Here is a 16,957-nt window from a genome sequence, read left to right as displayed (position 1 = left end):
GATGGGATAGGATTTCCAACAGTGAGTTAAAGAGTCGCTGTGGCCAATCAGATGAGATAACGCTTATCATTAAAAACATTGACTGAAGCACCTCGCCCTCACATTGTGCCGTCCTGAAGGGACGATATGGCGAGACATCCTTATATGCTAACCAGCCCCCTCCTGGACACGTACACCAAGAGGACAAAAGAAGAAACTGTGACAAAAATTCAAGGAGGACCTGGAACCGTGGGGAGGATTCAGGAGACACGGTCGGAGATGGGGCAAAGACTGGCTGAAGATCGCCGGAGAAGCTGCAGCCGACAGGTTCGAGTCGTCGTCAGAAGTCATCCCAAGATATTTTGGTGCCGGGCAGGACAGTTCATCGTCTGGTTCCCGCCAAAAGTAAAGTAAGTAAGTAATATTAGTAGTATTAGCAGTAAAAGTATTCAAATTGTACCGTTTTGGTCTAATTCAATATCCCCTCTTCTTGCCCTGATAGTTTAACCTTAATACTTTTAGCCCTTTCTGAGATATTGTTGATTCACCCTTTTGATAACCTGCACACACAATATGTTTTGATTTAGCCCAATGCCCCCCCCCCAAACAACAGGCCCTGAAAGTTCCACGTTAATATTAAACGTAGTAATAGTAGTACTAATAGCAGTAGCATTAGTAGTACTATTGGTACTTGTATTAGTAGTATGCACATAGCACATTTTTATTAGTTCAACATACCCCTTAACATGCCCTTTAAGTTTCAACCTATTATTCTTAGCCGTTTTTTAGATACTGCTCATACGCCCTTATGACACCCTGCATACACAAGGCGTGTTTTAATTTAATTCAAAATCCCTCTCAGTAGTAGTAGCCGCCTTAGTAGTAGTAACAACAGTAGCAGCAGTAGTGTGCATATGGTACCTTTTAGTTGTTCCAACGTCCCCCTCAGCACGCACTGACAGTTTAAACTTGATACTCTAAGCCAGTGGTTCTCAAACTTATTTAGACATTATACCCCTTTTTATGCGCAAAACATTTAAGGTACCCATTCTCAGTTACCGGTACTGTGTATTCTATTGCTAAAATATAAATAAAATTGCCAATCCCAGAGTTAAGGGGTTGCTTTTTTTTTGTTTGCCGGCCGCGTGTCCCCTAAAATTTTTTGCGTACCCCCAAGGGGTACGCGTACCACAGTTTGAGAACCACTGCTCTAAGCTTTTGCTAGTACATAGCTGTTACGCCCTTTCTGCAGCCTGAATCGACAAAGTGTGTTTTGATTTAGTTGAAGATCCTCCCCGACATTCCCTGGAAGTTTTAATGTAAGACCCTTAGCTTCAGTAGTACTACTAATAGTAATCCTATTAGCAGTATCAGTTGCAAAGGTAGTGGTAGTAGTAGCATGCACATTGTGCCTTTTGGATAGTTTACCATCCCCCTTAACATACCTTGAAAGTTTGGACTTAAGACCTTATAATTTTTCTGGGATATTGCTGATGCGCCCTTTTAACAAACTGCACTCATAGAGTGTGTTTGATTTAGTTCAACATCCCCCTAAACATTCCTGAATGTTTCATCTTTATATCTTTAGCATTAATAGTAGTAGTCGTCGTCATAGTAGCTGTAGTAGAAGTAGCATTAGTAGCACTGAGTACCTTTTTTCAGTTCAACATGCGTCTCAATACAAGCTAAAAGCTTCAACTTAACACTCTAAGATCTTCGTGAGAAGTTTCTCATACATTCTTTTAATTATCTGAATGTGCATAATGCAGTTTGATTTCGTTCAAAATACCCCTAAATATTCTCTGAAAATTTCACCTTAAAACTCCTTGCCACGATAAAAGTAGTAGTCATAACAGTAATAGTAGTAGTAATAGTGTCAATTTGCACATAGTGGCTTTTGGTTTGTTAAAGGTCGGCCTCAACTTACCCTGAAAGTTTTCACTTAATGCTGTAAGGCGTTCCTGAGATATCGCTGGTGCGCCCTTTTGACAAACTACATGCTTTCGGTGTGAGCTGATTTAGTTAACATCCTCTCAATATATCCTGAAATTTGCTCCTTAATACCCTTGACTTTAGCTGTAGTAGTAGCATCAGTAGTAATGGAAGTAGCAGCAGCTTTAATATCAGTATCAGTTGTAGTAGCTGCAGATGTAGTCGTATTAGCACAAAAATAATGCCTTTCGGTTATTTCAACGCTCCCATCAACAAGCCCTGAAAGTTTCAACTTCATACCCCAAGCCGTTCCTAATATATTGCTCATACACCCATTTGAGAACCTGCTTGCACACAGTGTGTTTTCATTTAGTTTAGCTCCCCCCTCAATTTACCTGAAATTTTCACCTTTATACCTTTTGCCATAGTTGTAGTTACAGTAAGTGGTAGTAGGAGCATTAATAGTAGTTGTAATTGTAGTAGTATTAGCAATATTATTAACAATCGTAGCAGTAGTAGCAACACACATATTACCTTTTGGTCAGTTGAACATACCTCTTATCATGCCCTGGGAGTTTCAACCTAATACGTTGAGCCATTCCTAATATATTGCTGATACGTTCTTTGGACAACCTGTCTGCACATAATGTGTTTACATTTAGTTCAACTTCCGTTCAAAATTTCCTGAACTTTTCACCTTAATACCCTTAGCCTTAGAAGTAGTCAAAATTTAAGTAGTAGTTGTAGCAGTAGCAGTGGTAGTAGTGGTAGTAACAGGGTTCACATATTGGCTTCTCGTCAATTGTTCATTCCCTTCATCATTCCCTGAAAGTTCCAGCTAAATACCCTAAGCCATTCCTGAGATGTGTTCTTTTGACAACCTGCATATACAGAGTGTGTTTTAGTTTAGTTCAACTTTCTCCTAAGTTTTTCACGTAATTTTAAACTCCATACCAATAGGCTTAGTTGTAGTATGAATCATAATAGTTGTAATAGAAGTAGCAGTTTTAACAGTAGTAGTAATAACAGTAGTAACAGTAATTGTATGCCCATATTACTTTTGGTCAGTTGTATATCCCCATCATGCATTTTAAGTTTCAACATTATACGTTAAGGCGTTTCCGGGATATTGCTGATATGCTGTTTTGACAACCTACATGTTCAGAGTGAGTTTTGATTTAGTTAAGCTTTCCCCTAAATTTCCCTTAAAGTTTCAGCTTCATAACCACAGGCTTAGCTGTAGTAGGAGTTATAATAATTGTAGTAGGAGTAGTAGCTGTATTAGTAGTAGTAGTATGCCCATATTGACTGTTGGTCAGTTGCACATCCCCATCATCTTGTACTGGAAACTTCAACTTAATACGCTAAGCCGTTCCTAAGATAATGCTAATGTGCTCTTTTGACAACTGGTATGCACAAAAGATAGCGCCTTGTCCTGCTGCAAGATTAAGATGATCAAGACTATTACGAACAAGATCATTATGACTAATAATGATTATCTATCTTACACTTTTCAAAGTAAAACACTTTTCTTATCCGAGCACCCTTTTTTTTTTTTTTTTATTATTGTGACGACACCCGTTGCAGGTTTGGAATGTCTAATGGCCCAAAATCAGGGGCAGACATGGTCTCTTCTCGTCATTTTATGGGGCATTCAGACAAGGCAAAATTTACTCTCCACAGTTTTTGTTCAAGCCTTCTAAGATGTAGAATACTTATGACCCTTATAACATAAATAAAGAGAACGCCTTAAAGAATTATATAGAATGGGATAAGTTATGAAAATGAAAACCAATTTTGAACTTTGTATATATTATAACAGATTGTTTGTCTATTACTATTTATCTTTATTAAAACTGTCAAAAAATGAAAAATCTTTGATTAAAACTAATGGACCAACCTTCTTCAGGATCTGCCTCTTCCAAAGGGATTACTTCCATTTCAGCTTTTCCAAGAAGGAGAAGAAGATACAAAGCCTAGAAATAGACGGTATTAGACGTTTTTGTCAGAAAAGAAAAATATAAGAAGCAACACATAATACAATAAGATAGGCATGTACACGTGACTTTATGGCAAAGTGCGAATTTACAAGACAAACTTTGAAGAAAATACACACAGATACACACCCTCCCCCTTCACTGAGTGTGTATGTAAGTGTGAAATAGCAGTGTTCGAGGGTACTGAAAAAAATGAAACATAGCTTATATAAATCGTTAGTTCTCTCTTATTTGCCCTGCTCTAACTTAGGTACGCACAAAGGGGTTCAGGGTATTACGCCCCTAAAATACAAATACTTACTGAAATTATGGGCACCTCTTATGTAAATTGTCAAATAATTTTTTGTTTCTCTATTATCCCAATACTACTACCGCTAGTACTTCTACTACTACTACAGAACTTACTACAGTACTAAGCCACCGCAGGCCAACACAGCTACACACACTCCTCCTCCCTCACAATCTGTTCAAAGCTTCCGTATTTACCTCCTATCAAGACGTTCCATTTCCTTTAATACTTCCATCCGACCTCTTCTTTCCCATTTTAAGACGGCCTAAATGGGACGAGAAGGCCGTCCTCATGAGATATTCGATTGTTTTGATGTATCTATTGTTATTAAGACTTTGTTTCTTAGAGTTTTGATTACTATTTAGCCGCATGGCTCCTTACTTACAGTTCGTTACCACGAGCTATTTGATTGCCCCAACTCTAGCAGACACCATGTTCACCCATGCAATGACGGACGAATTTCTCATTCGAACGCAAACAAAAAGGTTGGCCATTTTAGGACGGCGTTTTTGTTTGAGTTACACAAAACTCGGGAACTCTGACATAACCAATCGATTCATAATTATTGGAAAACTGCCAAATCAAGTTTTCCAGCTTGTGAGGCAGTAATGCTGTGTGGTGGCACAGTCGTTTATAAAGAGTCAGGTAGTCCCTACAAAGCAAATGGTTAATACAGACAGCGTTATTACCACCAAGATGTTTTTGGGGGAGGGGAGGACAAGTTCTATCGAAACCTTTCTTTAACCATTATCTAAACAGTAGTATTTCTCGTTTCCCTATTTACTCACATTATTGAATGTATTCTTGTTTTCTAAGATGCTTTGCCCCCTACTGGCGTCCTACGGGAACATGCCTATGAAAGAGATTTGCTGGAGGAATTCTCCTTGAAAACCGTAGATTTGATGGCCCTATAAATAATTTAGATATTTTGGAATCTCCTCTCCTTATTAATTTTTATAGAGATATATTTTCAGGGATAAAATATAATTGTCAAAGAATTTTCTTACAAATATTAAGCTTGGGTGCAAGAAATGGGAGTTGAAGGAGGGAGAAGTAACACTCCTTCACTTGTAAGTAAGCCTTTGGTTAAACAGCTCACATTAAAAAACTGTACGGTAAGTAAAGACCGACGCTTTTCAATAGAAATTGATACCATAAGAACTAAATATCGGATAAAAATATCTGAAAATAATATATATTATTTATACTACCTATAAATAAGTAGAATTTATTATATTTATAGTTGTTTATTAAAAGTCGGTTGCGAATGAAAATTTGAGAAAACTTTAGAAAATAAATAAACCCCTCCCAAAATGGGCTCAATCTTATTGGAAATTGTGTAATGAAATTCAACATGTATTAGAACCCTAAAAGGTACTTTCCATAAAATGTGAAATTTCTCATTTTCTAATGATGTAGATGAATGTTCTGTTGATTACAGATTTCATCTTTGACCTCTCTTCGTAAGTATGAAGGGAGAGAGGGTAGTGTCTATATATATATATATATATATATATATATATATATATATATATATATATATATATATATATATATATATATATATATATATATATATATATATATATATATATATATATATATATATATATATATATATATATATATATATATATATATAATCTATTTATAATCAACTAACACAATAATGTGAACAATGGAGTATGAAAAAGAGAGTGTGAGAGAAAAAAAAAATTACGAAAAAATGTAAATTCATTCTCTCTGTTCATTAGTAACTTCATGATCACAAGAAAAGAAAATAATTTGAGATATATGGTTATATTTCCCTCGATTATTAGCAATCTTTTGGTAACTATCCCCAATTTACAACCTGGATGTGGAAACTAGCGGTGAATAGAAAAAGCAAAAATTAGGAGGAATTTTAATTCCCAACCAACGAAAAGATAAGACAGAAGGGACGGAAAAACTTTTACAAAGAAGAGAAGAGGACTTAGAGGAAGAGAAACAGAAGGAGTGGTAGTTGTATTTATTAATGTGTAGGTTCAGGCGAAAACGTGTACGTGCTTCACTTTTGTAAGTTACTCCATTTGAAAGGCTATGCTAAGGTCTATCTATAACTAAAAAATCATCAGCATATGCTAGGTCTGAGCCGTTAGCTAAACCGTAAAAACAGTTTGGAGCTAAACCGTGAACAGCAAAAATAAGTATTCGACAAATTGCTAATCTAAATTCAATAGGAGACAAAACCCGTCCTTGTCAAACTCCTTTTCGAAGAGGGATATATTGATCATAAACAGAACCATTAAAAGTAACTTTAAGACGTAGACGAGTACCAATTAAAAAAATTTTAATTTAAAAAAATTTTAATTTTAAAAGTAAAATTTTTTTGTAGACGAGCACCAATGCCTCACTAAGAAAACGCTGAAATATTAATGTCTTACCGAAAAAAGAATGTATAAGCTAAAATTGCTGAGTAGAATTGAAGGCCTTAGAAATATCAAGCCCACAAAAGTGAATATCATATTTATTACAAGATTGTTCCTGATAAATAGAAGACATAATTTGGTGGACATGGCCTTATCCAATACCAGGTCGAAACGCAAGCTGAGTTCCACCAAATTCCGTACCGGAAGTAACGCGGGGGAAAAAATATATTCAAGCACTTTACTAAAATTAAAAGATGTGATAGAACGATAAGATGAACAATCAAGGAGGGATGCACCTTTTAGCATTGAAGTTACAGTATAGCACAAAAAGCCGTCGTCAAACACCTCGTGGTAACGAACTGTAAGTAAGGGGCGACCCGGCTCAATGGTAACCGAAACTCTAGAAAACGGGATTTTGATACCAATAGATACATCAAAAGAATAAGATTTTAATGCTGATTTCAAATATATAAGTTTCTCCAAGTTTAGTCCTACCTATCAAAAGTTACGCACCTCAGAAAATTTGGCTGATTTTCGAAAAAGGGGGAAAGACCCCTTAATAGTTATAGAACCTTAATGAAAGTCACACCATCAGATTCAACGTATCAGAAAACCCTACTGTAGAGGTTTCAAGCTCCTATCTACGAAAATGTGGAACTCTGTATTTTTTGCCAAAAGAAAGATCACGGATGCGTGTTTATTTTATTTTTTTTTCCCAGGGGTGATCATATCAATCCAGTGATCCTATAATATCGTGGGAGGGCTCATTGGAACGGAAATTAAAAGTTCTAGGGCCCTTTTCAAGTGACCAAAAAAATGGAGGTAAACTATACCCCCTCCCACGGTCACTTTTTCCCAAAGTCACCCGATAAAAATTTTGAGACAGCCATTTTGTTGAAAATATGATAACTATGTCTTTTAGGATGACTTAATCCCCCGAAGTCCTCGGGGAGAGGGCTGAAAGCTATTAACTTTACCCAATGCTAACATACAGTATTGGTTATTAGGAAGTACACAGACGTTTTCTGGGGGGATCTTTCCATGAAGGAAGTTTTCATGGGGGAAGGGATATTGCTATGAAGGGGGCACCGGATTTCCCAGGAGTATTTGATAAAAAAGATGAGAAATTAAATATAAGAAAACAAGTTTTCAACTGAGAGTAAGGAGCAACATCAAAACTTAAAACGAACAGAAAACATTACGTATATGAACGGGTTCACCCCCTAGTCAATACCTCGCACTTTAAGCAAAAGATTTTTTAGTACTTTCATAAGAGCTATTTTTTCTAAATATCGACCTTTGTGATTGAGGGGTCATTGTTAAAGAATTGGAACAAAACTCAAACTTTAGCGTTAAGAGCGAGGTATTGACTAGAGGGCAAACCCCCCTAATATACGTAATAAAAATATACGAATATAGAAGTTCGTTACGTAAGTTAATTCGTAAGTTACATGTATTTATTACTAATAAAAACGTTCGTAAGTAAAAGTAAACTTTCGAGAAAGCCATTTAACCAAATAGAAGTAAAATTGATATGCAAATTTTATTTTAATTATTCATGTACGGTGAGCCAAAATCAAAACCTCCATTAATTCAAAAACGTTCAAAAATTAAATAAAAAAAAACTAGTTTTTTTTTTACTGAAAGTAAGGAACGACGTTAAAACTTAAAACAAACAGAAATTATTATGTATATGAAAGGGGTTGTCCCCTCGTCAACGCCTCGCTCTTTACGCTAAAGTTTGAATTTCTCACAACTCTATTTTTTTTAAACAATAAAAAACTTTAGCGTAAAGAGCGAGGCGTCGAGGAGGGGACAGCCCCTTTCATATACGGAATAATCTCTGTTTGTTTTAAGTTTTAACGTTGTTCCTTACTTTCAGTTAAAAAAACTTGTTTTTTTTTTATTTAATCAGGTACAAAGGACAAATTGATATATAATTTAAAACGGGATATTAGTGGTTCACATTAAGGCTGATGATAGTTAGCTGCAATAACATCAAGATCAGTCGAAGAAAATTTTTGCATTTTTATAGCGATTTCAGCAGAAAACCGAGACACAATAAGCACATAATATTGCGATTGGTTGGGCGTAAGATGCGAAACTACCCACGACTATAACAGGAGGGTACAGAATAATTCACAGAGGTAAAAATTGAAGAATAATATTTCACCCATGTTTCAGGAAAATTAAGGAAGGCGAATCACTCTAACATATATTTATGTATATATAAAAAGTCAAACTTTAGTCTAAAGTCAAATTTTTGCGTAAAGAATGAGGGATTCACGATGGAGAATCTCCTCATATAGAAGTATTTTTTGCTCGTTTGGAGCTTTAATGTTTCTCAGTTTATATTCAGGGGAGAAATATAATTTTATTATTAACTAGTTCAAAACCTGAAATTTGAATACCAAAAAGGGCAATGAGAACGATGCTTAGAATTCTGTGTTTCCAGCCAAATAACATAAACACACGTTAGGTGGTGCGAAGACAAGTTTTCTTGTCCCGCTTTTGACTCTTGACGACCTTTTAGGGACCCTAGGGCTCTACCAAAAAGGCTCCTGGACATTCTTTGAAAAAAATGGGCATTAATAAGCTCGAACTAAACCAGATGAATAGTGGTGACAAATATGAACAACCTATGATATATGCTACGAGTACTTTATAGAGATTTTCTTGATTTTTAAAGGTCGAGGTTGCGAAATACCGGCTCGGAAAGAAAACGCATTGTCCTTAGGGAATATTTCAGACTTTTTCAGAAGAATATTTTTCAACCATTAATACTTGGTATTAAGAGAAAACGCTCAACCTTATAATTTAGAACTTACAACTAACATACATAGTGGACGAAGATTCTTACTCAAGTATTTAAATATATGTAGTTCAAATTTGGGTCAAATCCCTGAACTGTCCATTTTCTTTATCTTCGTTTCCAGTTCTAGGCTAATTTTGTCAAGCAGACGTAATTTGTCTCTAGAATCATTAAATTACAGTATATCTAAATTATCTGCGACATAGTCTTTTGTTAGATGTATTCTTGAAACCGGAGAGGTTAGAACATTTCTCGAAAAGAACATTTCTTGAGTCTAGGAGGTTGAATGATAGAAAACAAACACGGTAATCTTATTGAATAAAGCAAGATCTTCCCTTTTTTGAAATGTTCTAAGAATTAAAATGTAAGAAATGACTAGAGGGAATATAATAAATAATAATCTCACACTATACTCTTTTTTTTACTAAAGTCTCTTTTTGTTATATCATCATTGTCTTTTCTAGAAGGCTGGATTTTCACATAAGCATAAATTTCAGACTTCAAAAAAGGAGTAAAACATTCGCACAATCTATTAGACTGACTGGAAAACACCTTTGGGAAGTCGTTTAGCAGAAAACCTAAGACAATTACTCTTCAATACTTAGATGGGTGCAATAGAATACTTAGATGGGGTCATATCATATAAAATTTGATCGACTTTTTAACACCGAAGGATCTTTCATTGTGTTTCGAACCTTTTAGTTTCTTCAATTTCGAATGTAAAAAATAAATAAATTGGGAATTCTATATTAAAATGAAAGATCCGCGCTACACCCTTTTTTATTTTTAATAACCAGTTTATTACTATAATATTGTTATTGTTTTTTAATTATTATATGGCTGGATTTTTACACAAGCATAAATTTTATATTTAAAGAATGGAATAGAAAACGGAAACAATCTGATTAGCTGGCTGGAAAGCACCTTTGGCAAGTTGTTTAGCAGACAACACCAGATAATCACCTTTCAACCCTTAGGTGGGTTTGCCTTCTCATAAGTTTGACCGACTATCGACGCTAAATGGTTTTACGATGTATTTCGAAGCTTTTAGATACTTCTGGTAATAAGCTGGATGTCACGTGGTAACAAGCAAGGACACGCTGAAAAGCTCACATTTCCGTATGATCAATTGCCTCATTTCTTATAATCATATAATTTCTATTCTTTCTTTTTTAATTTTATTCTTCCAAATTGATAAGTAAATCAATCATTTAATGACTTTGTATGATAATATTTTTAATAATATTTTGATAATGTTCTAATAATAAATTATTAATAGCTACTTAATGATTTTGGGATTCTTCGGTTCAACAGATTTGTATTGCATGAATTCGCTTATTAAATACAATTAAAAGGTTGACCAACTTCTTTTAGAAGCTGTGAAAATAATGAGAAAGGGCAAAAATCTTGAATCTTAATAATGAAAATCAGTCTAAAATCCCCATTCTATTTAAAGAAACCTCAAGCCGAAAATTATACGCTGCCTCCTTTTGGCTAGGGTTGTGAAAATTTGATTAAATGGCGAAATGGCGAGTAAAGAAAAATAAAGGATATTTCCAGCCAGAAAAAATTAAAATAAAATGCAAATATTTGGTCAAGAACCGTCATCAGAGAAAATCAGCATTATGCTAGAAGAACTTTTAGTTTAATAGCTGTTATGAAATATGCCTGAATTGAATGAAAACAGCTGTTTTAACTTTAAAAAGGTAAGTCACTCCAGCCATTAAGTTGTGTGGTCAAATGAGTGGCAGTCCTTTGAGTTGAATATCTATCTCTTAAATTTTTATGTACAATATTTTGTTTCCCTTTTGACCAAAATTGTCGCTTTAAGGCCAAAACGGTGAAAATGGGTGGTTTATGCAGAGATAATCTTTAAAATGCTTAAAAGGATGCTAGAACTGTATAATTTTGTTTGAATGACTTTTTTTCTATTTTCTCTAAATTGAACCTGTTAAGGTCTTTCGTTCACTTCAATTACTTGTGAAAAAAACTTCTTGGACCTAGAGGTATTTCATACCTCTATATCTAGACGTATAGGCTATTGAGAAGGCATTGGGTTTCTATTTTAATATATTGAATTTAATTAAATATATTAGGTTTTTATTAAATATATTTCTATTTAATAATAGCCTAGAGAAGGCTATTGAGAAGGCATATAGCATTTTAATATAGCACCCTCATACCTTTCATACCTTCATACCTAGAGGAATTCAGGACCGTGGTTAAACAATTTCACTGAATGTCGATTAAGAATGTAATTTCACAATCTAAATTCATGCATGCTAACGTAATTCTGACGACAGTAAAGCAATTGAAAGGGAAATGCAAAGAAAACAATTTTTACTTCATACTATATAGAATAATTGTAGCTGATATATTTTGACTACCGTTCCTTTACATTTTACCCCCAATCCCCCATAATGTGTAAATATACAGCGCAAATGATATATTTCCAATGCATTCTGCCATTACGTCTCTCTTGTTTCTACCCATGAACCCTTAATTTTACTCATTTGTGACGAAAACAGAAGCAGAAAAATAGGAGTGACTGGTGGCAGAATGCATGAAAAGTGGATAATTTGGATTACATATATTTGCAGATTAAGGGGGGGGGTAAAATATATTTGGGCGGCAATCAAAATATATTAGCTACAACTATTCTGTATATTTTGAATTTAGCAGTTGTTTTCTTAACATATTTTCTTCTCAATAGCCCTTATTCTAGACATTTTCCAAATATTTTGTTATAATTAGTATACTATACTATTTGATACGATAAATTACAAGCTACTATTATAGTGTAATAAAAAGGCATTTAATTAAAGATCATGGGAAACTGATAAGAGAGGGGACTTCAAAGTGGTGTCAATCACAAAGATGTAAGGGAGAGGGTAAAATGTGTTCGTCAAATTCTGGTGGGGCTAAATTTCTATTTTTCAACGAAAATACCAGAAAAAGCCGTATTTTAGTGAATATACCAAAAAGGGTATTTTTCAAAGTCTAGGGAAACATATAACCCTAGAGGGTGAAAAAATGAGTCCAGGGTATCCCACAACTTCTTGATGCTCCTGGGAATTCAGCATATTAAAGTTCATTTGTTTGGAATAAGAACTATAAGTGCCAGTAACAGTGCAGCATTACGCAGTCAAATAAGAAAATTCAAACATGTGGAATTTTAATATATTAAAATTTTATGCACTTATTATTTGCTGATATGTCCTTCTATAAGCTTTTGAGGTCAGTCCTGTTACCATTTCTACACTTAGAACCAAAGAAATGTAATTAATATTTAACCCATTCCGTTTCCTGAAAAACTCAGTAGGTTATGTCTCCTTCTAATTAGTTCAGGTAACCTCGTTACCATGACGCTACCCATAGTTGTTAACAATCTATTAGCTCATAACCTTTAGTGACAATAGAAGTAATCAGGTCACCTATCTCACACACCAACCTAACTTCAATACATCAGGTGGCAGCGGTCAGGAACGATAATGAAAAAAGAGAGAGATAATAGTGTCTAACGTTTTTAATCTCAGTTTTATTCTTCTCTCTTAAAGCAATATTTTTTAAGCCCTGTTAATATAAAACAAATCTTTAATTAATTATTATTTTTGAACTAAGAATGTATAAAGTTAGTAAAGTAAAATCATATTGATAAAATTTGTTAGCCTCTTCTCAAGCAGTAGCCTACAAATTAATTGTAAAAGTCTACTGGAGACGAAAGTGTTACCAGCCAGTGTTTAGTGTACGGTCGTAATCAGGAGCCATCGGTATTTAAATTCTTGCTTGGCGACTTCACCCTCATACCAGGAATGAAACATCTCAATTATCTTTGAATTTTGTATTAATTAAGACATACAGGTAGAAAATTTATATTCATTTTGAAAAATCTATGTAACTCTTGAAATTCGTGATGTTAAAAAAAATAATTACTTCATTTTTTTCTGCTTTCTTAGAGAAATGTTCTTTGTGCCTGTTGCTTGTTCATGTAAAACCTAGACATTCATATATTTATTTCTTATACTTGAAATTTCTCTTCAGAGATTTGTTTTTTTTGGCGTAATTGTTAAAATAACTTTTCAAGCATTTAAGTCAGTTATATGTAACCAAACAGCGATAACTTTTCAATTGTTTCTTTGAAAAACTGTACTAACCGTGGACCAAGAACTTTATTGGGAATTAAAGTTTATATTTAGAAGAAAATCCTCAAAAATTATAGTAAATATAAAAATAAGTTTAGTCTTATTTAGTAAAACGGTTGTTCACTCTTCTAACGCAATCTTTTGCTTCTATTATTACAGGGATATCACAGAGTTAGCATGTACTCATGCAACTGTTAAATACAACAGTAAGCACTTTAATATACATATGAGTAGACATGTGCCCTTCTTAAATGGTGTAAGTAATAAAAAAGAACCTTGTTAGGTCTGCACCTGAAATGCGTTCGGTCGACAAGGAAACCAATAGAAGTACAGATGAATAGATCCCACAGTTAAAATAACGTCTAAGCATTCTGGGTATGTTTTGTCACCGATAGAAGCGACATTTCAAAGTATCAAATTTGAATTTATCTGTAAGTGAATAATCCATGCTCAAATTGACTGTGTTGAAGCAGAATTCTTCAAGTATTTAAAACTATCTTTATAAAATATAAAGAGTCTGGGAGGACTCTTTTTAAGTAACGGAGTAGTCCCCTCTTCAGCCCCTCAGTCTTTACGCTAAAGTTTTTTATTGTTTTAAAAAATAAAGTTGTGAGACAGAGTCAAACTTTAGCGTAAAAAGCGAGGGGTTGAGGTGGAGACAGTCCCTTTCATACATGCAATAATTTCTGTTCGTTTTAAGCTTTAATGTTGCTCCTTACTTTCAGTTAAAAAGAAACTTGTTTTTTTTTTATTTAATTGCAGTAAGGCTGACCACATCAAGAGTCAGTAATTGATTCTAATAAATAAATTAAAAGATGCAAATTGCTTGATTTGAAATAGATATCAAATAATCACCTTTACCCAGAGTTTGTATGATGTGTAGTTAAGATACGAAATTTTGAAATATAGTGATATAAAACTGGAAGTGTGGTTAGGACATAAAGTTTATATGCCTTGTTTTTAGATAAGCGATTGGTCTGGATCTTTGCACTCTTAAAAATAACTAGAATTTCGATTATTTTGCTATAATAAGTATTATATGGTTTAATTATTATTTTATGTACTATTTACTGGTTGATACTTCATTCTGTACACTTTTGAGGCCATAACTTAATCCCGGACTTAAAAAAAAGAGCAGTCAAAATAAAATTATTTGAATCAACATTCCTTAATAAGCTCGACTATTCGATGGGAATTTAAATTTATAATAATAAATCAAATCCTCAAAGTTATATTAACAATTAAAATAACTTTAGTCTTATTTAGCAAAACGCATGTTCATTCTTCTAACACAGTCTTTTGCTTTTATCATTATAATAATAACAGAGTAAGCGTGTAATCATGTAACGGTTAAGCACCTTAATAAGGACTTAACTATACATATGAGTATACATGTATCCTTCTTAAACGGTATAAGTAATAAAAAACGGCCCTATCGGTAATGCACCAGAAATGCATTAGGTCGACAAGGGAACCAAAAGAAGCATACATGAATAGATCCCACAGTTAAAATAACTGTGAAACACTCTGGGTATTTAATTTTTGCCCACAGAAGTGACCTTTCAATGTATCAAATTTGAAATTGTCTATAAGAGAATAATCCATGCACATAATGAATGAAATGAAGCAAAATTGTTCAAGTGTTCAAAATTGTCTTTTGAAGTAAAATTTATAGAGTTAGAGACGACTCATCTTAAGGCGGGAGTAATGAAGTACGGCTGACCATATTAAGAGCTTCAAATTGATTTTAATAAAATAAATTAAAAGACACAAAATGAAAGTTTCAAAGTAACAAGGTTGCCCAGAGCTTACAGGATGTGTAGCTGAGAACCGGAATTTTGAAATACACACTTCTCTAATATAAAACAGGAAGTTTGGTCAGGGCAGAAGAAATAAATGCCCTTTTATTAGATAATTGGCTGGGTCATCTTTGCGCTTTTTTATCAATAGCTGGAATTTGGATTGTTTTGGTATAGTAAGTGTTATATGATTTATTTATTATTTTATGCGCAAATTACTTGTTGATACTTCCTCCTATAGCCTTTTGAGACCCATCCTGTTACTATTTCTATGCTTAGAACCAAAAAGTGTAATCAACATTTAATCTACTTCTTTCTTTCAAAAACTGAGTAGGTTACATCTACTTCTAATTAGTTTAGGCAGCCTCACAACCAAGAGCCATAGTTATTAACAATCTATTAGCTTATAACCTTTGGTGACAATATACGCTACCCGGCTCGTACAACCACCAGGGGTTGATCCAGGATTTATTTTTTGGGAGGGGGGGCAAAATAGGTTGATCCGATAAACTTGCGTTAGGAGCAAGTTTAATTAACGTAAACTTGCGTTAATTAAGTAAATTACACTACTTTAGACTACGCTAGGGGGGGGGCCTCGCCCTCCCCTAGATTCGCCACTGACAACAACCTAACTTTACTACACTGTTCAACTGTTTTTGTCCAATAAAGGGTAGTTCAAAAAACATACAAAGATGTTTATTGCGCTCGTTTGGCAAAAGTGTTTTTTTTTTTTATCTTCAAATCAAAATAAAGCAAAAGTAAAACACAGGGGAAAAACGAAACGATGTTTTTTATTTAGGTGAATCAATATCTATTTACTAATAATAGTATATGCGTTAAATAATTTTTTTTTGCAATAACAAGGTTGTCCAAAATCTTAAAGGAAACGCTGTCACTCATCCAGAGCTCGAAATACTACTTCATAGTTCCTGTAAATATATGGTGGGGAGGTAGCATTAGGGCTATTAGAGCTATAGGTACACTTCAAAATTTCAGTATCAAGAAAAGGGGGGCCACTTATTAAGCAGCAGGGAAACAACAATCCAGCTCTTTTTTTGCTTCAATTCTGTTATCCTTTAAAATGACATTTAAACTGGATGAATTTAAAACAACTTAATTGACAAGCGAACCATTTTGCAATGAAATAAAACCATTAAACTGGATAGCTTTCAACTAAACATAAATTTCCAGATAATAGAATCTGTTTATTTGGGGTTTCAATGTTATTTTTTTAATTCCAGGCTTTTGGTACTTAACTGCCTAGAAAACATTCACTGTTTTATGCCGTATATTATTAAAAGGGCCCTGTACAAAAATAAAAATAAAAATTGGGTATGAGACGCTATACTTGTATCAATTTTTTACTTCCTTGAATCATAGACTTTTTTATATTAAGTATAAAGTCTCTATTAATTATTAAAGTATGCAACAAATTTTACTCTCATTATAGATACAATTTAGTTCCCGGATGGCGGTCCTAGGATTCCCAATATCCTGAGTGCTTTTAGTGTATCCGATAGCCCTTTCAATTTTTTTTCTTAGGAAACAATTTAGAACGTAGTCTCGAAAGCAATCAAATTGTAACTTTTGAAAGTTAAA

The 16,957-nt window shown here is 33.9% G+C and overlaps 1 protein-coding gene across 2 annotated transcripts in view; it reads right to left on the bottom strand.

The window, feature by feature from the left end:
- Positions 1 to 16,957, bottom strand: part of dnc (phosphodiesterase dunce) — a 562,555-nt gene that overhangs the window by 496,078 nt on the left and 49,520 nt on the right. For both annotated transcript variants that reach the window (XM_089096264.1, XM_089096265.1), the window contains exon 2: positions 3,812 to 3,887. In XM_089096264.1, coding sequence (XP_088952390.1) covers positions 3,812 to 3,851 — 40 coding nt within the window. In that variant the 5' untranslated portion in view covers positions 3,852 to 3,887. The remainder of the gene's footprint in view (positions 1 to 3,811; positions 3,888 to 16,957) is intronic.

The sequence above is a fragment of the Artemia sp. Qi Xiang Cuo genome, chromosome 11 (assembly GCF_049724085.1).
Source record: "Artemia sp. Qi Xiang Cuo chromosome 11, ASM4972408v1, whole genome shotgun sequence".
Taxonomy (NCBI): Eukaryota; Metazoa; Arthropoda; class Branchiopoda; order Anostraca; family Artemiidae; genus Artemia; species Artemia sp. Qi Xiang Cuo.
Note: the sequence above shows the minus strand (reverse complement) of the source record. Positions and strands in the feature narration are given on the sequence as shown.